Here is a 22855-nt window from a genome sequence, read left to right on the forward strand (position 1 = left end):
GTACAAGACTCTAGATTAAGCTCTTGAGATACAAACAAACAAACAAAAAGAACAAAAAACTAAAGACCCAAAGTTGTGTAATAGTGTTGAAAAAACTTCTCCAACATGTATAATGCTCCTCCTGTACAGAGGACTTCCCCTAAGGCATACCAATACTTTCCTGATCATTCACATATTATCATTATCAACATAATGATTATCATCATCATCATCACCATCACCACCACCACCACCACCACCATCATCATCATCATCATCATCATCATCATCATCATCATCATCATCATCACCACCACCACTACCACCACCACCACCACCACCACCACCACCACCACCACCACCACCACCACCACCATCATCATCATCATCATTATCATCATCACCACCACCACCACCACCACCACCACCACCACCACCACCACCATCATCATGACATCAACTAATACTTATATGATATTTTATGACTTCACAGGACACTTTCCTAGTAGCAAATCTGTTGAAATAAATATCTCCATTTTACAGGGGAAATTGAGAATGGCTGGGAAACTTAACTAAGGTTATATAGCTAGCAAAGAATGAAGCCAGGACTTGGGCTCAGGTCTTTTGATTTAAATCTAGGGGAAAATCTCAGTTTTTATATAATGTTTAAAATTAAGTCCTCCTATTTAACATTGCCATGAGTTGCCAAAGTTAACAATGCCATAAGCTTAGTTCACAATAGGAAACTACAAAAGAGGTGTACAAAATGAATCCTATTTTACCTACAAATCAGCCATTCTGATCGTCTATGCTTTGGTAATAATAAGCATATTTTAATTATTGTTCTTTCTTGAGGAAGTGTGGAAGGAGTTTGCCTTTAAATGTCCATGCAAACTCAATTCTCCATTAGGATCCAGAAAGGATGTTTTCTAAAAAATGGTCTCCAAATGGAAAATATGCTTCCTACATATATTAGTAAACTTTTCAGGAGAGTCTGAAGCTTAATTTGTGTTACCAGATTTCAGCATCATAGCTTTAAAAATAGGAGAATCTAAAATAAAATTTCATCTGAAATAGACTCAATACCCACAAAAGGAGTTTCTTAATTTTTCCACAAAAATAGGATGTATAAATTAGTTTTAAATCCTATGCTAAGAAGTCTAAGTATGACTTCAAAGAAAAATTTCATGATCAATGTGGTTATGAACTCAATAATATTTCAATTGATATGGAAAAAGCTCTTTTGACTTTCTGAATATGCATTCTCTTTTTTGAATAATTGAATACTGTGTGGTATTTGGTGGTATGACTAGGTCTTATATAGAGAAAATATATGCACATATATGTAGTTATTCTGATAGAATTTTTAAAGGGATAGTAGTATAATTCAATTGATAAAATATACCTTTGTAAATATTAGTTTTCATAAAATTTCATGTCTTGTAATTTTCCATAAAATACATAATATAATTATACAACTTTCTGTTACTTGTCTTTGAAATAAGTGGAATAATTACATACATTTCCAATATATTTCTACTTATTTCACAGACCTCATGAATCTATACTGAAGATATTCATAGTTAAGGAAATAATAGACATATTAGTAGTTGATATATAGAAAATAATTCCTTACTTCTCTTGGTAGTTCTGGGAGAAAATTCTCATCAACAGCTAATGTTCGAAGACTGTGTAGGTAGCCAATAGTAGCAGGTAAGCTTTCCAATTCATTACAGCTGCAGTCAAATTCTTCTAATAAAGATAAACTGAAATTTCAAGAACAGTTTACAGCATTTAAAAACGTTAGATGATGATGCTAAGATTTTATACTGTCCCATCCCTCAGTCCTCAGAACAAAGCCAGACTTATCACCTAATGTTCTCATGAGAAGTTATCCAAGTGACCTTGGCCAATTCATTGAAATAGACCAAATCAGTTTTTTTTTCTCTTAAAAGTTTGGCTTTTGGGAATTATCCTCATATTCGTTCAGGGCTATCATTTTTTTTTCTGGGTAGAGGCTGGTTATGTCTTAGAGATGACCAAAATGAATTTCTGGGGCATGATCTTTCTCATGCAATTCCATACAACTCTGTTTAATTTGTTTTGCAGAACAGTGGAGTCAAGCTCAAATAGAAACAGGGACCACCAAGTTGTACATGAAGAGCACTGCAGGATGCATATTGACTTAGAAAACCACATTTCATTAAAATGAATATAGCAACACATTCAAATCAGATTGGTGCTACATTTTCATTTGTTTTGGGCCACATCGTTGTGTGGTAGCAGAATAAATTATTGCCCAGGGCTGCACCATTGCCTCTCTCATCTGACAGTCAAACTCAATGGCCAACCGAAATGGCTTAGCAGAGCCTCAGCTCTGCAAAGGCCAAGGCCAGCTGTCGGTCTTCACTGGATGCCCCATTAGCATTTGAAACTCAACATGTCCATAGAGGCACTCATTGTGTCTCCTGCTAAACCTGAGCCTCCTTGGCATTCCCTCATTTCTGTTGAGGGCTGAACGTCTTGCTTCATGCCAAGCCTTCAGGTTTAGAAGCCCATCGTTCTTCTAGACCTTCCCTCCCATCCTGCTAACTCCCCCTGGCATCTTTCCTGCTTCTCTTTTCTATTCATGTCCACAGGAAGCACCCTGATAACCCCCACTTGGACTGCCCTTCTGAATGGTTCCCCTACATGTGCAACCTCTCTTGCTGAGCTACATACACTCATGGCTCCGAGAATTACCTTCTTAAGGCTCTACTCTGTCTTATCTCTCTTCTACTCAAAGTCTTCCCTAGCTGTTACCTGTGGACCAAAGTGCAAATTGCTGAGCCTGGAGTTTAAGCCCCTCCCTGAAATCTGCCCTCTAAATACTTCTTCAGTCTTGTTAAGGATGTTTCAGCATCTTCACAATGCTGGACTTGGAGTAATTCACCGCCTTCGACATTCCATCTCTGGCCTCTGCATTTAGACAAGGCTGCCACTGGCCCTGGACCAAATGCCCGCTTTGCTTTGGACTTTGGAAGCTTGGTTCAGGTCTCCTGCCTCTGCTTAGAAACCTTCTAGAATCCCTGCAGCTTGTAAAGGCTCATTGTGGCTATCAGGGAAAAAGAAATGTTTCTTGAAAACAAACAAAACACCATTGAAAGGACTTCAATGGGAAAATTAGAAAATGGTATAGAGGCAAAAGGCACTTCTGAATCCCATCAAGTTGAAGTGTAGAAGGATGGGATGCATTAGTGAAGAGAAAGAGGGATCACTGAAAGCTTTGAGGCAAGAAATAGATTTGAGGCTCTCTCGGATGGGGAGGGAGCTAGCCTTTTGGGGGGAAGAAGCAGCTACCGGTTTTCCAAGGTATAATGATGAGGTACCTTGAGCTTTCAAGTGAGAGACCCAACCAAAAAGCATCAGAGAGAAGCAGAGCACTACTAGGTGTTGGTGACTTTCTTTTGAGGATTATTGACTTGACTGTTTATTAAACAGAAAATAACAAGAAAGAGGTCTGCTGTCTTCTAAGGGTTTGTACCCAGGGCATGATGGAGAACCTTTTAATGCTTGCCAAACCAGATGACTACTGCCCACTACTTGGTGAGTCATGTTGGCATAAATGAGGCTGCCAAAAGCAGTCTAAAAATATTGCTAAAGAATATAGGATCTTGGATAAGAAAATGAAGAATAAGGGACAAGGGCAATGATTTCATCTTTGTTATTGTTGTTGTTTTTAAACCCTTACCTTCCGTCTTATAATCAATACTGTGTATTAGTTCCAAGGCAGAAGAATGGTATGGGTTAGGCAATGGGGGTTAAGTGACTTGCCCAGGGTCACACAGCTGGGAAGTGTCTGAAGTCAGATTTGAACCCAGGACCTCCCATCTTTAGGACTGGCTCTCAGTCCATTGAGCTTCCCAGCTTCCCCCCATCTTTGTTGTTGATTGAAGTCAAAGGTTTTAGAAGGGACAGAGAAATAGAGAGAGAACATCTGGCTAAGAATATGACATCTGAGAATGGGATTTGCACTTCTGGACCAGGGCTGGAAAAATTAAATGTCAGGCTTCTCACCAAGGCTGGAGTACATCTAATAAGGGATGGGAATATTTTCCCCTGGTATCTTGGGAACCTAATCATATGGGCTTTAAATGGAAAAGAATGGAGGTAGAAAACTGCCTATTGACATACCCTACCCTACCTCCACAGTGGCTATGATAAGGGAAGAATTATATTAGCAGTGGACAATCCAAGAGATGCACAAGATACAAAATTCAAGAAAGGTGCCAGCCACGAAACATTGCCTTAGATATCTATACAAACATGAATGAAATACAGATTACAAGCATGTAAGAAAAAACTAGAAGATATGATTGCTGAGCCACTATTAATGATCTTTGAAAGACCCTGGAGGATGGAAAAAAGGTCCAGAAGGCTTGGAAAAGGACAAATGTTGTCTCACTTTTCAAGGAAGGGAAGACAATAGAGTATGCTGTAGCCTGGGGAATTTCACTTGTATTCCAGGCAAAATTCGAGGACATATAAAGGGATCATGGGATAGTGTTACAAGTTTAAATTATTATTAAACATGGTAATATGTGTCACCATAATCCATATCACACCAGACTAATCCCACTCCCTTTTCTGGATGGAGTTAAAAGGACTGTAGGTCCAGGGAATGCTGTAGATATAGTTTACCTATATTTTAGCAAAGCCTTTGAGAATGTGCAAGGAGCTATTCTGTGTAGCAGAGCAGTGGTGTCAAGCTTAAATAGAAATAGGGGTTGCTAAATCAATCATACAGAAGGATCTCTGCTTGCTGCATATTGACTTAGAAAACCACATACTAACATTTTCTATGCTCTACTGTATTTTTACTTCCTTTGTTAAATATTTCCCAATTACATTTTAATCTGGTGTGTTCTTGGGGAGTATTGCACTGCAATATGGGCTCTGGTCCACATGCTTGACACCTCTGGGCTAGAACATAGTCCAATCAGTTGGATTTGGAACTAGGTGAATGGTTTGGATTCAAGCAGAAAATAATAGTGGATGGCAGATTGCAAGAAAGTCTCCAGGAGAGGGTTTCAGAGATCTCAGCTGTGCCATGTGCTTTTTAACCATCTTATCAATGATTTGCATGAAGGAAGAGAAGATATTAAATGTGTCGATGACATGAATAAAGCTGAGGGGAATACCAAAGACAATGGAAGAAGCAAGTTTTTGAAATTTATACTTTTCAAAGTTATTTAAATTTTCACTTCATGAAAAGAAGCATCTCATGTTAAGAATGCAATTGATGGCATGGCCATAAGTGATCTATATGCTCAATGCAGCTATGTGTAATAAATACTAATACTAGTAATATTAAAAACATGCTCTTTCTCTGTAAAATCATAAATCACTGATACAAAATCTTCAGTGAAATGAACATGTCCTCAAAATGGTGGTTGGTTTCTCAATGAGGGTGACCTTAGATGGACTCAAGAGACCGAAGAAGGGTCTGGTGAGCTATGGAGGCGTGAAGAGTTGGATATGACTGAATGGGTGAACCACATTTCACAAACCAAGGAAACTTCTACAAGGATGGTTTTGGGGTCTTTTACTCTTTTTGCCCTTCTCCTCTAACTGGGTAACCAACACTAGAGATCTGCTTTCTGTTTCTGCAACTTAACTGGCACTAAGCTCTCAGAACTTCCCGGTAATTGTATTCATTTCATGTAAACTCCATACAATGATAACAATTTCAAGATTTCTTACTAAAATGAACTCTTGTCCTAAAAATCTGAAAAGGATAAATGAACAGTCATTGACTCTACTTATGTCCTTTCGGAGTTTAGTTGTTTTAAAGCAATGGCTACAATAAGGAGGCCAGAGAGCCCAGAAACCATTTTAACCAGCAAACATGAACTCTTTGCCATGCAGACATATAGAAATGAAGGACAAAAGCAGTTTAGAACACAAGCGCCTATGTAAAACCATATAGAACAGCATTGGTGAAATATTGGCACATGTGCCGCTCCCAGCATGGGGAAGCTCCTTTGTTCCCCCTCTTCCCAGCACTGGAGGACATTTTTTTTGCATGCCCTGCCTCTCTGTTCATCCTCCCAATGCAAGCACTCTCAGCTCTCTCTAGTAATGTAGGGGGCTCACAGACAGCTTGAATTTTCCCTCTGGGCACTCAAATTAGAAATCCTTTGGCAACGCTATTATAGAAGATGATGGTAGAAAATTATAATAAAGATAAATTGCCAGAGTAGAAGAGAAAAATATGTATAAAAAAAAGCTTGACAATGGGATGATTAGGTGACTGAGTGGATAGAGCTCTAGGCCTAGAGATGGGAGGTCTTGGGTTCAAATCTAGTCACACCCACTTCCTAGATGTATGGCCCTGGCAAGTCACTTAATCCCAACTGCCTACCCCTTACCACTCTTCTGCCATGGAAGAGGTACTTAGTATGGATTCCAAAAAAAAAAAAAACCCAAAAATGTTTGACATAGCACTTAGCTAAGCCAGCTTATTCCCAGAGCATTTAGAGATGAAACTCAGAGAAGAGACTGTCCCCCACTCTCCTTCAAATGGAACCAATTCTCAGTGTCTTCATGATGATCTATCTTAATAATTGGTTACTGGGGAACTACTCCATTGGGATCCTAACCCCTATGTCTTTGATGCGCTATATTAAGGGAAAAGAAATGGAGCTTAGGAAAATAAAATGAGGAAGAGCAGCCAAACAAATTGAAGTATTCAAAGAATGCAACCCTACTGGAGGCAACATGATTTAGAAAGCATTGAGAGAACCATTTTCAAGACATCTGAAGGAAAAGCTGCCACAAAACTGAAGGGAAAAACCATCCCTAAAAGGTGAACTTTTACATCATTAACCCCAAAGGTAACTAAATAGAAACCAATTACTACAAACTCATATGGTGTCTTTCTCATGCCTATAAAATTTTATGAGTATAATCTGCAAATTTATTGAGGATGTCGTTGGTGAAATAGCAGCCACATTTTTGCAAAGGAAGAATATAGTGGAAGTACCCAGGCAAATGCCTAGAAGATCTGGGTAAGTTCTTTGTTCCTACTGTGTCTCCTAGACAAGCTGTGACTCCCCCAGATGAGGTATCCTGCATCTATACTAGCCTTCTGAGTAGGTTTTCTTTGGTGATGACTCAGGTTTGCACCTTGGATGGGTACCCAGTGGCCCACACTATAAAAGAGGAATCCAATCCATACAGAAATGTGAAGAGATGTATGGAGTTTGTTGTCTAAATAAAGGTTGGAGCATTCATGGGGTCCCTTTAACCAGCCAGTCCCCCAGAATTATTAGGAGTGTTCTTAGGTCCATGCGAAGTGTTGGGGTACAAAGGAAAAAGCAGACAAGCTGGTCAAAAGGTGCTGATAAGTTTTTGAGGGAGATATATTTACATACACACACATAATCTATATTACATAAATATAATAATAAATGTATGATGCATGTACAAGTGTATAGGTGTGCTTGCAAATATGTATTCATGTGCATGTATACACCTACACATATGACACTGATATTCCCAAGGCTCTTGAGTTCAGGCTTCTGGGATGTCTCCATCAGGGTGTGAGGGGAGATGGTGGCCAGTGATGCTGGTGGCAGCCTGATCTTGGTATCTGCTGCTTCAGCAAGGCTGGTTTTCCTGCTCTGTGAAGGTGCCGAACTAGAATGTGTAGGTCTTTGTGATCTATCTATGATGGCATGTTGCTGACAAAGCTGACAAAGAGCTGGAAGAGTCCTCATTTCTAGGAAAGAGTTTCTGGGCTCACTGGCCTCCTTGTTGTGTCCATTGCTTTGGTTTTGGTTCGCCAGCTTCTAGGAGAGTGCCCTCCCCATAGTAGGTGACTAATTAATGCTTGTTATTTGAATTTCTATCTAGCCTTTGCTTAAAAACTGGCAAGGAGGGGAGCCTGCTCTACCTGAAGTACTTTTTGTTTTTAACTTTCTTTCTAATATTACGCCTAAATCTGCCACTGAAACTTTAATCTCTGTCCCGTGGGGTTGAGTAGATGACACAAAAGCAGCAACAATCACATCCATAACAACACGCCATCAACTATTTTACAAAGAGCTAATGTGGCTCCTTTCAGTTTGTTGCTGGCTAACCCTCCCCAGTTATTTTGGTTCAGATGGCATGTCGTGAAGGCCCTTCACCTTCCCAGGTGCCCTCTTCATCCCCTCTCTGGACTATCAGCATCCTTACTGATTGCAGAGGTGGTTTGACCAGGCCACAACCTTCATTTGACACACTAGGCCTCTCTTGATGAAGATTAAAATCACGTTCGTTTTCTGGGCTAATGTCATATTACAGATGCATCATGAGCTTGTAGTCTAATAAAATCTAAAATCTTCTTTAAGTGAACTCCCCGAGGAGTCCCATTTCTCCTATTTGTGAGTTATGAAGTTGAGTTCTGAAATACAAGTTTGCATTTCCATTTAGCTCTTTCAATAGTGTTTTGTTAGATTTGGACTTGACCCGGATTATGTCATCACCTTTTTGGTTCCTTATTGTTGTCTAACATGCAAACTCAGCTTCCAAGCTTTAGGCCATCCCCAATCTGATGGCGTGATAACAATGTCTGTTCAAGCCATTCATGAACCAAAATGTCAAATGCTATAGCACGTGGCAGGGCCAACAGAATCTTCAACCCTGGAAAGCCTTCCCTAATGCCTGATCTCCGTAGATCTAGAAGGATCTAGATCTGTAGACCTAGAAGGATCTAGATCTGTAGACCTAGAAGGATCTAGATCTGTAGATCTAGAAGGATCTAGATCCATCTAGATCTGTACATCTAGAAAGATCTAGATCTGTACCTCTAAAAGCAGAAGGTTTCTGTCCTTCTGAATTTCAGAACTGCAGGCTCTCTTACCTCTCACTCTGGGCAATGTAAAGAAATCAATATTGCTTACAGAGCACCTATACATGAAGACACTGAGGCACAGCTCTAATGATGAAGTCAATCTCTGCTCCTTTGTTAGGATCTGTGTGCATCTGGAGCTTTTGCCTCCCCTCTTTCCCCATGGGTTTGTAGCTAGCATTTACATAGAGGACCTCAAGGGATGGATGTGGGCAGAAAAATGAATGCTTCCATTCGGCCTTTCATTCTGCACTTGAGAAAACGTGCTGTGCCATGCATCATCTCTCCTGAATGCTCCCATCTCTACTCTATCACTGCCCCCATATGCTTAGCCCTCACCATCTCACTTCTGGACTCTTGCAATAGATGCTAAGAGTCTGCCTGCCTTAAGTCCTCGCCTGCTGGTCCATCCCCCAAATCAAGTCAATAAGACACGAGGGACAGCCAGTGACTTGACTAGCAAAGTGGCTTTCCATTTCCCTTTCCCATCCAATAAATATGAATGTTTCTCTAGTATTTTTAGGATGAAAATCAAAGATGTCCTCCATTCGACAAGCTTCCCAGCACCAGGTTCCTTCTTGTTTTCCATTCTTCTTAGACCTTCTTTCCCTCCATGGAACCTATAATTTTGTGACGCTGGCCTTCTTGCAGTTTCCCAATGAGCTCCTTGATCTCTCCACTCTGGGCATTTTCCCTGGTTATCTGCCATGCCTAGAATGCTCCCCTCCTCATCTTTCCCTTTTGGCTTCTGTAACTTCCTTTAAATCTCAGCTAAAATCAAACCTTCTCCAGGAAGCTTTTCCCAATCTCTCTAAATTCTAATGTCTTTCCTCTGAGGTGCCTCTAGCTTATCCCATCTATAGCTTGTTTCCATATTTGTTTGGATGTTTTCTCCCCATTAGAATGTGAACTCCTGGAAGGCAGGGACCTTTCTCTGTATCCCCAATGCTCAGCACAGTGCTGGGCACATAGTAGAGGCTTCTTCATAAATGCTTGCTGCCATTATGTGACTTGTTATTTATCCTGTTAATTTTGCTTCTTCCTTCTTTTGGCTTTTTACTCCTAAAACCAGCCTACATGGTATTCCTTTCTTCTTCCACTGTTTTCACAGCTAAGTTTCCATGTGCACCCAGGGATCCCCATCATGGGTAAGAAGACCCTTTGGGTCCTTCTTGTTAGCTTCTTAAATAAATCAGTGACCATTTTACTATCACGCTCTCATTTCTTTAGACCAGTGGTTATAGTCAAAGATGCTAAAATATTGATCTGGAAAGGAAGGCAGTAGATAAGACACGGGCTCCCATGGGATCACCATCCCAGAGGTGCTAAAGAGAAGGGAGCCTTTCGATCATACCAGCCAAGTCAATAAGCATTTATGAAGCACTCACTCTGGGTCAAGCAATGGGCACATTCATGTCCTCAGACTCCAGGAACACAAAGACAGGCAAAAATCTTTGTGGCTTGTGTCCTCAAGGCAGCCACATTTCAATGGAGGAGCCCACATGCAAACAACTGTGTGCTTATGAGATGGATAAATGCGAGGCAATCAATTTCAGAGGGAAGGAATCTGATGTAGGAGGATCCAGGAATAGCCTCTTCCAGAAGGAGGAATCTGAAGAGTATCAGAGATGGGATTTTTTTCCTACACAAAAAGGGAGAGCTGGTATCTTTGGTTACCAGTCCCACCCCAATCTGGATGCAGATTCAAATTCACAGCATCCCACTCCTGACTCCAACCAGCAACAAAGAATAGCCTTCTGCTTTGTAGGGGATGGGTTTCCTTTACTCTCCTCTTTAGTAAGCTGCTGGGGTTGCCACTTAGTCATTCATTTGGAGAGACATTTTGTAGATTATGAACTGGGGAAGGGAAATAGATTCATTTCTTTTCATTTTAAAGTTTCTTTCACTCAGAGTGAATTAAATAAATTATACAAAATATAAATAATCAATTAAGTTAAATGAATATAAATAATACACATATAACCAATGATATAAATAGAAATAAATTTAAAAGACTACAATGTGACCTTACTTTCTAGGGCCAAGGAATAATGTTAACAATGACAACAGCCATAATGTCATCATCTATGATGGCTTTTCCTTTCATTTCAGGACAATCAATCAATTATTCCTTCTGCTAACATTTAATTAAGAGCTTAATATGTGCTGGGCTCTGTGCCACGTTCAGTAGAGAATACAAGAAAGACAATCTCTGCCTTGAAGGACTTTACATTCCAACGGGAGAAGAAAATAAATAAAGGAGGGAGAATAGAACCTCATTGGGTAGCCTGATTTGAAGATAGCAGGGAGTTGATATGGTGGGTTGGTTCTGGGCAAAATCAGTTGAAAGCTCATCTATCAGAGCCCAGATTTCCAGAGCAGAATCCAGATTTTGGAGGCACAGGGAATGAGGAAAATGAGGAGGATGCCCAAGGTTCAGGCTTCAGGATTTGGAAATGACTGGGAATTTCATTAATCTGATTTAATTTTCTTTAATCATATTTGTAAGTCTTATCCTCATAATGAAGTACACATTGTAATTCTTGGCACAGAATAAGTGCCCAAATAATATCTTTTAAATTTGAATTCTGTGACATTAAAAACATTAGCTTAGTGTCTATGTCTTGTGAAGACACATAGTAAATACTACTAAGTTGTTGATTAGGGTGATCTCAAATATAAAACTAATCACTTAGGATTGAAACTCAATTTATAACAGAAAAAGACATTAAGTTCTTGTAATTAAACTTCTGTCATTTAAGGTCTTAGTGAATTGCCTAGAGACAGTTGGTGTTCGAGTCAGAATCTGAACTTGGATCTTTTAGGCATGGAGGTCTGCACTCTATCTGCTAAATCATATGGCCTTTCTTTCCTCACCTATAAGAGGAGGAAATGACCATTTGAGATTTTACTAGTTCAAGTATTATTTAAATATTTGACAATTTGTTGAAACTGCCATCGAAGTGGGGCCAGCAAGTTAGCAGCCTTCAAAATGGTATTTCTGCATCTTCCATGTGTCTGCTTAAGTAAACTTCCTCATGCACTACCATAATTGCATCTTCTGACCACATGAAGACCACCAGGGGCCCTCCATGTCTGAATAAATATGATTTAAGCACTTGAACCTCCATAAGATATTCTTTCTGCCATCTCCATCTCTACTCTTGTCTTGTCCTTCTCTGCTTTCAGAACTCTAGATTCCAGCCCAGATGGGCTGGTCTCCTTCTTCCATTTTCCATGTCCATGCCTTTGCTTGCTTGGAACAAGGTTAGTCTTTAAGGGCCCAATCAAATGGCTACTCTGTGAATTTTCTCTGCCCCAGGGGAAAATTGCTTCTTCATCTTCCCATTTTTCATGGCACCATGTTTGGCTCTTCTTTGACATTTTACCTTGTTTTATGCTTACCGTTACAGGGGTCTCACCTCTATAGACTGTCAAGTGCCTAGTGGACCTCAGACACCTTATCAGTGAATGGAATGAAATGACTTGAATTGAGATAGTTTCGGCTTGGGAGGAAACACTTTGTGACTAAAGGCAACTGTTTATGGAGTTAGGGAAAATGCTTCAAAAATGAAGCCAAGAAATCCAGAATTCTTCATGAAAATCAATCAGCTGCCCCAAATTCCAAAGTGGGTTTTTCCAAAGTATTGGAACTTAGGGATCAATTCTATTGTCCATCTGTACAACTCCTAATCATGACCTGTACAATAGACATTCTTTATCCACTTTTTTCTTTGCAAAGCTATTTAGGATGAATGCTTTTTGATGATTATGGATTTCATTTAGGAGATTTTACAGTGTTCCAGGCTTTGATGCAATAAAAAACAATGTCATCTACCATCAGGAGTGTCTGGAAGACCTTAGCATCTATATGGAATCCATCTGCTCTAGACTGGAAAATCTCTATGCACTGGCAACCATTTTGCATGAGCATTTATCTTCCCTTTTCATAACTCACTTGAAGGAGCCAGAATATTTTCTAAGTTATTATCAAGTATTGCTTCTTTTATAGAATCTTGTATAATTTTAATATATCCATAAAGATATCTTATTGGGGAATCAATGATGTAGAATTTTGCTCTACTCTGTCAAATGGTATCTTATAATTAAGAACAAGCAATGAGGGGTCTAGTGGTCTCACCATCTTTCAACTGTGTGACTATAAAGATGAGGACTGCTATCGAATCTCCTAGTAAAAACCTACTTGTTCCCTTCATAGGACACGTCTGCACTCTATTCTTACAGAGGTTTCAAGAGAAGAGAAGTTGGTGTTTAGGCTGAGGGTGATTGACATTTTCTTGATTGTGCTCATTGAGTAATAATCAAGCCTGAGATATTTCCAAAGACTTTGGGACACTCTTTCCTTCTGGAAATCGTATGCTCTCAACATTGGGTTGCCTTGTTGCTGGGTTATCTCTGTGGAGAACCTGGAAGAATTTGTGGCCTTATGGTACAATCTCCAAGAATTCAGGGTGAACCTCCAGGCCAAGATGACACGCCAGAGAAGGATGCTGTGGATGCAAGGACCACCTAGGAAGGCTGGTTACAAATCATGCCCACCACTACCTCTGACGTGATTAAAGAGAACAGTTAGCAATGTATACATATGCCATAGTATGGGGGGAAATTCAGGTCTGTGGAAATATATAAAAGGTCATTTGGCCCCTGTCCATATGTGTTCTGAAAACATGTCATGAATCCTAAGGAGTGTGACTGTGTCCTGCCTCTGGTGATCACTTATTCACTCGTGATACTCAAGTTCCACCTGAGTGATAAACGTTCTTCATGAATTGGGCCCAATCACGTCCCTGATGTGGCTCTCAGGTGAAGAAACGAATAAAGTTGACATTTTGCATTTTGTATTACTTTCCCTGGAATGTGGAGCTGGCGACAACGTAATGTGATGACTGAACTTTGCCCTAAGTGTCTATTGTGCTTAAAGTGATAGCATAAAGCCACCATGGTCTAAAAAATAAAAACACAGAACGTGGAGATGAAGATGAAGCTACCATTTTTTCAGTGATGCTGAAATCGCCCACATGTGCGCTCTAGGTCGTTCTCCGCTCCTCACTCTCCTTCATTTTTATTTATTTTGTATGGTTCTATGATGTACACAATCTATTAGCATCAATGTTCATGTTTGTGTATGAGCTAAAGAAATCTTTTACTGTTGGCCTGCAAGATCCAATGAATGCTACATGAGCTCGTCAGAAGGCAAGAGGACAGATGGAGGATTTGGAGGGCCTTCGCTGAACGGAGGCACTAAAGTGAGACGTTGAAAGAGGGGTTGGATGGATGTAAGTGGTGGAAAAGTGAAGACCAGTTTTTGTGCTGTGATGACAGTGGGCAGGACAGGAAGGGAAATTCTATGGGCAATAGTAAGGAGAGAGGGAACATGGCAAGATGGAAGAGTGGGGCAAAGAGGAGGAAGAAGGAAAAGAGTTAAGGATGTGGTGAGTTGATTTATTTGGAGGACTTGGATCAGAACAGCGAGCAGGAACAAATGACTAGCATTTCTGGTCCCCCTAAATGCGGTTCCAACTTCTCTTTCCAACCATTTGTGGCATCACACTCCCTCTGCATGTCCTGGCTGTTCCCTGCATGCATTATTCCATTCACTACCTATGTATATTTACACAAGATGCTTTCTAAGTCTAGGATACACTCTTCCTCCTCATCTCTGCCTCAAAGAATCCTTATTTTTCTTTCAGGTTTGGCCGTTTCTTACCAATTTTCCACATGATGACTACATGTTTAGTGATTCCTTGTTGGGAAAAGGTACTTCCTAGAAAGAATTTAGAAAGACGCATCGAACTAAGGACATTATGTACAGCTACCGAAATAATATCTGAAGAATAATTGATGAATTTCTACCTCTCGAGAAAGAAATGAAAGGCATAATTTACATAGACATATTTTTTTGTTTGGTGATGCCTTCTATGGGACAGGGAGGGGAAGGAGCGGGTGAGATGCCTGGGAATAAAAAGAACACAAGAAAGAGAAAGTGTTCTTGGTTTTATGAAGGCACAGGCCAGAAACTAAAGATAGCAAGTATATACTGTCAGGCTCTCTCCTGGTTCCTTTTTGATTCTCCTTATTTTCTCACTTGGTGACCTCCTCTGCTCCCCAGGGCTTAATTATCATCTCAATATAGATGACTCTGGAATCTGCATCATCTCTCCAGGGCTCCCTGGCTCATGTCTTCAATTGTCTATTGGACATTTCAAATGGAATTTTCCACAGCTTCTCAAATGCAAAAACTAAAATCATTATCTTCCTTTCAAATGCACCTCCCTCCTTAGCTCCCCCAGTTTAGTCAAGGACACCCTCATCCTTCCAGTCACCCAAGTTTGCAATATTTCAATTCTCTTCCCTCTCCCTTTGCTCATGTAACCAAACACTGCTGCCTTAGCATTCTGCTAGGTGGGCTGTATGGGGTATTCAGGGAGGACTAGCAGGTGCCAGAGACAAAGATGAAAACTTAAAAATGTCCTTACCTTCATGGAGACTGTAGTCTATTGCAGGAAACAACAATTATGCTGACAAATAAGCGCGAAATAAAACCAACTATCTTTGTGGGAGATCAGGACAGGTTTCCCATCGGAAGTATCCCTAGATCTGAGCTTTGGAGAAAGCCAAGGATTCAAGGAAAAGAAATCAAGGATGGAATTCCTCTCCAAGATAGGGGACAAACCATTTGGGAAAAGGCACATTGCTAGAAGCTAGAACAGTGGCACATTCTGTGTGAGAAGTATCAAGCAGGCCAACGCAGGGTTTTTGTCGAACAAAAGAGAGGAATGTGTACTATGACTGGAAAGGTATGTTGGAGCAGGTTATGAAGGGGTGTAAAAACTAAACAGGATATAAAGATGGAGAGAATTGGAGACCAACTTGTCCAGCCTCCTCACTTTTCCTGTGAGGTCCAAAGAGGAGGAAGTGAATATCCTCAGGCTACCCAGAGGATGGAGGCAGGATTCCAAAGCACGTTTTCTAAGTCCAAATCCAGGGTTGTTTCCACCGTATCATAGAAATCTACAGACACGATCATACTAGCTCTTCTGGCTCCCTCCCTAACTGCCATGGGCGAGGTCCAGCCTCACTCGCGATGCCAGGGGTTCCTTATTCCTTTTGAGACTAGGGGATAGTAATCATGTCAATTTCATAGGTAAGGGATATTGACGAGAGAGGTCGTGTAAGGGGGACTGAGTGAGCACTCACATCTTGCCAAGGGCGTCTCTGTGGCCTCCTTAGCTACCACGTGTGACTCTGTCAAGGCATCGTAGCCTGATGGTTCCCAGCACCTAACCAAAGGGATAAGCATGCCATTCACTTCAACTCCCCGCCTGTTTCACCGGAATGATTCATTTCACCTGGCTTGCACTTACTACTAAAAGTGCTTTTTGAACCCCAGTTTGTCTTACTTTTTTCATCTTATGAGATGGAGCCCAACATTCTAGCCTTCTGAGAGCCTCCGGAATGTAACTACCATTCACCACGCTAGCTACCTTTCCCCTATCTGGGACGTCTGCACAAAGGCAACAGCTCTCTTGTGGTCGGAGTGAAGCCACATCTGGGCGCTTGATCTGGGAGCCCCACTGCTCTCAGGGAGCCCATCCAGAGCTGGTAGCCTGCTTCAAGATCAGCCCACGAGCGCGTTCGAAGGAGCCGAAGAGACGTAACTCAGAGAAGAGAAAATGTAAAGGCAAGAGAATAGCTGGCTTCAGTTATTGGGAGTTCTGGATCAACAGGTAGATTTTGGCTTTGGTGAAGGGAGCGTTTCCTGACAACTAGAGCTTTTCCTGGGTGGAAAGGCTGCTCTGGGAGGCTGTTGGTTCTCCCACAATCGAGAAAACAAGAGACGACCATGTCTGGGTTTCTGGTAGAGAAGAGACTCAATAGTGCAGGTTGGATCCAATGACTTTTTGTCTACCCTCCATTTCTAAGTCAGTGATTTGGGGATTTAAATAATAGCAATTTCCAGAAACCATTTAGACAAGGAAAATTTAAATCAGGGCCTTTTACATATTAGTTCTAAAATGTTTACCTATTTTAAGTCTCCTTTTTTTCTACAGGGGGGGTTTGGCACGACTACCCTTCAGAAAACATGAAAGTCCTATTGTAAAGCTTATGTTCTCTCAGGCATTGGGAGACAGCTTTTAAAGAAAAATATTATGCACAGCCAGCCTTAGAGGATTACTCCAGAACAACTCATTGAAAAGTAAAAAAAAATTGTCACTCATAAAGATATCTTGTCTACACAGTGCCAAGCATGTCAATAGAGGCAAAGGAATTTTCTGTCATATGAACATTTCTTACAATTAAAACTCTATAGCAGGAATATTAACAAAATTATATGGCTGCCTTCAAGTAGTTGAAACATCTATATAACTGGATGAATTTTTCACTTTCCATAGGAACATTTTTTTTTAGCTTTACCTTCTGGTTGTGGGGCAACAGAGCAATAAGGGCTAGGCATTGAGGGTTAAGTGACTTGTCCAGGGTCACATAGCTGGGAAGCATCTGAGATCAGATTTGAATCCAGGATGTCCCATCTCTGGTCCTGGCTCTCATTCCACTGAGCCACCTAGCTGCCCCAACACATCTTGATATGACATGGGTCCAGTTCAATTCTGAGCTTGATACAAGAAAGGGAAGATCTTCTGCTTAGCTACTCTTGCTCTATTTATACCACAGATTATGTATCCTACCAAAAATACTGTGCTTCAAGGGCTGTTGGCACCATCAACTTAGCTATCTTCATTAGTTACTCAAAAATACTTTGTGAACATATGAGTTGACTGCCATGATGGAGCACACTTTTGATTTTCAGTGGCTACATGTCTCTTGGGCACTAATTAAGTCTGAGAAACAAGCAATAACCAACATAACAAATTATTTAATATAAAACCCAGGGAATCCCTTCCAGTTGTGGGGAGTAGAGTAAGTGATCATCAGTATAAAAATGGGACCAGTCTGAGTAAAAATGGAAATAACTATTTTTAGCTGATGAGAATTTTGTGAAGTTTTAGTGGACTTAGTTGTGGAGGGCACTGTTGTAGCATGATACAGTTAGTACATAACACCACTCACCATTTCTAAATGCTTTTCTCAATGAGCTCATGTGCTATTTAACAAAATATGTATTCAATTTCATCTCTAGCCTTAGAATTAAGCTGTTAATAGATGGCAAAGGTAGATGGGCCCTGGCTGATGGAGGGCCTTCAATGCCAGGCTAAAGATTTTTTATTTATATCCCAAAGGCAATAGGAAGCCTTTGAAAATAGGTGACTACTGGGATGGTGTGTTTTAGGAAAGTCTATTTGAGAAATGGATGGAAAATGGAAAATGGATTGGGGAAGAGATGGGGAAGGAAGACTCAGAAGAAGCATGTTGTAGTCATACAACTGAGAAACAATAAGGATCTGAACTGGATTTGGGGCTGCAGGAATGTAAAGGGAAGGACTTACTTGAAAGGCATTGTAGAGTTCTGGTAAAGAAGGCTCAGTACCTGATTTGATTTGGTGTATAAGGAAGGATGAGAGAAATATCAATTCCAAGGGTACAAATCTGGGTGACTGGAAGATGGTGACTGACAGAAATGGCAAGTTTGTTTAGGTGTATGTTGAGTTTGAGATGTGTACAATAGACCCAGATCTCTCAAAAGCAGTTGGCAAACTAAGATTAGACTTCAGGAGAGAGATGTTGTATATAGGCTTGGACATCATTTTAATAAAAGAACCCATAGCAGCTGGGGAGATCACCAAGTGAGAAGGCATATAAAAGGACAAAAGGATCTAAGACAGATCCTCAGTGGATATCTATACTTAGTGAGTGTCAGGAAGCTCAAGATCCCATAAAAGAGACTGAGATTAGACAAATAAGAAGAGAACTAACAAAGACCAGGATCAACCGAATCAAGGGAAGAAAGTTTCCCAGAAGGAGAGATAGCCGACAGTGTTAAAAAAAGTGGAGGGAGGACAAAGACTGATTAAAAAAACAAAACAAATTATTAGATATGGAAATTAGGATGTTATTAGTAACTCTAGAGATAGAGATAGATACAGAGAGAGAGAGAGAGAGAGAGAGGGAGAGAGACACACAGAGACAGAGATAGAGAGACAGAGAGAGAGGGAGAAAGGGAGAGAGAGAGGGAGAGAGAGAGGGGGAGAGAGAGAGAGGGGGAGAGAGAGAGAGAGAGAGAGAGAGAGAGAGAGAGAGAGAGAGAGAGAGAGAGAGAGAGAGAGAGAGAGAGAGAGAGAACTAGCCTTTTCCTGAGCCCTTGGCTATAATGTATTATTACCACAATTGGTGTTCCAATGAAAATTCCATCATGATTACCATTTCTATGGGGAAAAGGTCTGTGTAAGAGAAGTTATTTCTGTCTTGGAGGATGACCATAAATATGATACTTTGAGCACATTGCTCAAAAAGCCATTACTAGTCTCCATCTTCATCGCCAACAGGATAAAGCCCCACTTCAAGCCCCCCTACAATTGAGTCTCCATTTACTTTGTTCATCTCATCACTCAACTCTTTCCCATAAGCCCTCTCTTTCTGCTCAACTCAGACATTTTCTGGTACGGTAAAATCCCATTAGAGGTGTCTCATATGCCCTCCTGCCTTCCCTTTGCCTGGCCTGATCCTGCCTATCACAGGATCCTTTCTGGAGGAAGGGGGTCCAGGCATGATTTATCAGTAGAGGGAGTTCCATGGTGGCTATCTCAAACTCATTCAGTCTTACTTAGTTAACTGTCTTGAGACATGGAGAGTTTAAGTAACTTGTGGTTTTGGGGGATCCACTGTGCACAGAGCACTAGACCTGGAGTTCACATAGGCTCTAAGATATTAGCTGAGTGGCCCTGGACAAGTCACTTAACCTTGGCCTTAGTTTCTTCAAGTGTAAAATGAAGATAATCATAGCATTTTCCCCACCAGGTTTAAAGTGTTTAGTGCAGTGCCTGGTACATAGTAGGCATTTAGTAAGTACTTGTGTCCTTCCTTCCTTCCTTCCTTCCTTCCTTCCTTCCTTCCTTCCTTCCTTCCTTCCTTCCTTCCTTCCTTCCTTCCTTCCTTCCTTCCTTCCTTCCTTCCTTCCTTCCTTCCTTCCTTCCTTCCTTCCTCCCTTCCTTCCTCCAAAAAAAGCTCTATAACACATCAGCAGAGAACACCATCAAGCCTTTATTCAAAGACCTTCAGGGAGACCCCTACCCATCAAGGAAGCCTTCTTTACCTCTGATTGTTAGAAACCTTTTCCTGAAATTGGATCAAGAAGTGCCTCTCGCAACTGTCCACTCCTCCTAGTTCTGCCCTCAAAGCAAGACTAGTTTCACAGCAGCGACTGCCTTTAAAATTCTCAAGAAGGGAAGGGGGTCAATTATTTATTAAGTGACTTCTGTGAGCCCAGCACAGTCAGGTTCTTTACATGATCACCTCATTGATTCTCATGACAACTGTGGAAAGTAGTTCTTGTAAAAAGTCTTGCTTTTCCTAAATTCATTTTTATGGTTGTGAAAACTGAGGCCGATTCTGGTCCCAGATCTAGTCTGAGCCTGGATTCGAACTCCTGACTCCAGGCTCAATGCTCTGTCCAGTGCACCCCCTAGCTGCCCATTATGTTTACTGAAGCCATTTCTTTCCCATATTAAGCATCCCTGCTTTTGCTTCAATTGTTCTTCCTACAGAAGGAGTTGCATCAGTCTTGTCTTGTTCCTTCTGGGCACTCTTTGGCTTATTAAGTTTTCTAAAAAGCTGGCACTAAGAACTGAGTATAAAACTTCCGATCTATCTTTCCCGGTCCCAGATCAATGGGATCACGACCTACTTTTCCCTTGACTCTCTGTCTCTTTCGGACACAGCTGAGGAGCTCGGCTAAGCAATGGCTCCATCATGCTATGGTTTAGGCTGTGCTCTCTCTCCATGGCAGCCTCCAGATTTTCTAGCTAGACTAGCCTCTCCTCTCAGTTGGGTCTGACTCTTCAGGACCCCATTTGGGGTTTTCTTGCCAAAGATTTGCCATTTCCTTTTCCAGCCCATTTTCCAGATGAGGAACTGAGGGCGAGCAGGGTTAGGGGATTTGCCCTAGTAAGTGTCTGGGGCTGGATTTGAGCTCAGGAAGATGGAGAGGAGGCTGCCTGATTCCAAGCCCAGGACTCTCCAACTGTGTCTTCAGGCTGACTTTACCCTGTGATACGTTGCTTGGGAAGTTGAATTTTTATACCCAAGAATATATGTTCGCCTTTATCCACTTCCATCTTGATGCATTTGGCCCAAACAAATACAAATGCAACAGAATATGGATAATGTTGTTATGTCGATTCCTAAGTCAATAAGTTCTCAGGGATCCTCGTGCCCTGGTTTCTATTGAGCTCTGAGTCCTGCACCTTGTCATGTCCCTGATGATGCTGCTGCATTCATCTCCATCTGCCTGTTTTTCAGTTGCTATGGAAGAAGATCATTTGGCCCAGAAGCCTTCAATCCCCCAGGGGGAGCTAGATCCTCTTTTGGGGCTCAGCTCCCCATTAGCCATCTTTGTGCTGAATCAGTTTCAAGACAAGAGAAAGCAAAAGCTGAGAATTTCTGCCTTTTCCCCATCACTTATTTTCTCTGGAACAAGATGTGAGAATAGGACTTTGCCTTTATGGACTCAGGCATAGTTTTCAAATAAATACATCTTTATCTCTTTCTGATAATTGTGTGCATCCATGTTCAATTATTTTTACAAGAAACTGGAAATTTTAGCTGAAACAAATGAACTTATTCTTAATTTATCAAAGAGTCAAATTAATTGCAGGAAATGCCACTTTTCTCTTAAAGTACAATACCAAGTCTATCAGTAAATATTCATATATAGCAGTGATGGTGAATCTTTTAGAGACTAAATGCCCAAATGGTGACCCTTGTATGCATGTGAGCTGTACCCTTATCCCAGATAGGGGAGGGAGGAAGTGGTCTCATTGGGCTGCTGTGTAGAGGGACAGGTGCTGAATGACATGTTCTCAGGTGAGCATGGATTGGGGAAAGGGAGCAGTCCCCTCTGGCACGTGTGCCATAGGTTCGCCAACACAGATATATAGGCTGCAAAGCTTTATTAAAACAGGGTATGCCAGCAAAAATTAGATTTTAACTTTGAAACATTCCTTGGTTAGAAGTATCAGACTGCCAGAATCTTCAAAAGTCTGGCAAGAGTAAATATAAGTTCTATACCAAACATCCATGTTGCTCATACAAAATAGATAGTCACCAAATGATTAAGTTAAGGTATTACAAGAATGCCTCAAAGAATTAAAATTAAAATAATTTCCAAGTTCATTAATTTTTTTTTGAAAATTTCAATCAACATTTTTCTTGAAAAATATTTTCATTTGTAGTTGTTGAGATACAAATGTATTTGCCACCTCTGTACTTACTTTCCAATTGCATTGGGTAACACGGTCAGTTGATTGTCATCTACTTTAAGAGTAGTTAGTTTTTTCAACAATCCTAAAAAAAGAGAAGGAGGTTGTTAGTACAGAAGAGCAGATCTGGAACATGAAGCTTTGCTTTAAAAACAAAAGGAGGCCCTCGTTGTGAGCACATAGGCTACAAGCTGCCTAAAGAAACCCACCCAGAGAATCCCATTTTATGCCTGGTCTAACATCAGGTTCAACTGAGCAAGCATTAGGCACCTATTATATACAAGGCATTGTGCTAAGAATAGAAAGAAAATGGAAAACTGCCCTCAATGAGCATCCAATCAATCTACCATGGATGGAAGATCTTTTCCCAAATAAATAACTACATCAAAGTCTGAGGAATGAGAGAAGACCAAGCATGGAATGGGTCAAGGAAGGCTTCTACGAGAAGCCCTGAAGGCAACGGAGCACTCTAGGAGGCAGAGGGGAGGAGAGCCTATGGCAAGCAGGCTGGACGTTCTACGATTGGAGAATGCACGGCATTTCCCGGGAGTCCTGGGTCAAAGGCATGGAAGGGGAGCTCCGAAAGAGTCTGAGCTCCCTTTCTGGA

At 41.0% G+C, this 22855-nt stretch overlaps 1 protein-coding gene across 3 annotated transcripts in view; it reads right to left on the reverse strand.

Moving 5' to 3' along the window:
- LRRC7 (leucine rich repeat containing 7) overlaps positions 1-22855 on the reverse strand; it is a 572907-nt gene that overhangs the window by 122274 nt on the left and 427778 nt on the right. For all 3 annotated transcript variants that reach the window (XM_056814946.1, XM_056814945.1, XM_056814947.1), the window contains exons 11-12: positions 22261-22333; positions 1616-1745 (exon numbers count right to left, since the gene is read on the reverse strand). In XM_056814946.1, coding sequence (XP_056670924.1) covers positions 1616-1745; positions 22261-22333 — 203 coding nt within the window. The remainder of the gene's footprint in view (positions 1-1615; positions 1746-22260; positions 22334-22855) is intronic.

The sequence above is a fragment of the Monodelphis domestica genome, chromosome 2 (assembly GCF_027887165.1).
Source record: "Monodelphis domestica isolate mMonDom1 chromosome 2, mMonDom1.pri, whole genome shotgun sequence".
NCBI classification, from domain to species: Eukaryota; Metazoa; Chordata; class Mammalia; order Didelphimorphia; family Didelphidae; genus Monodelphis; species Monodelphis domestica.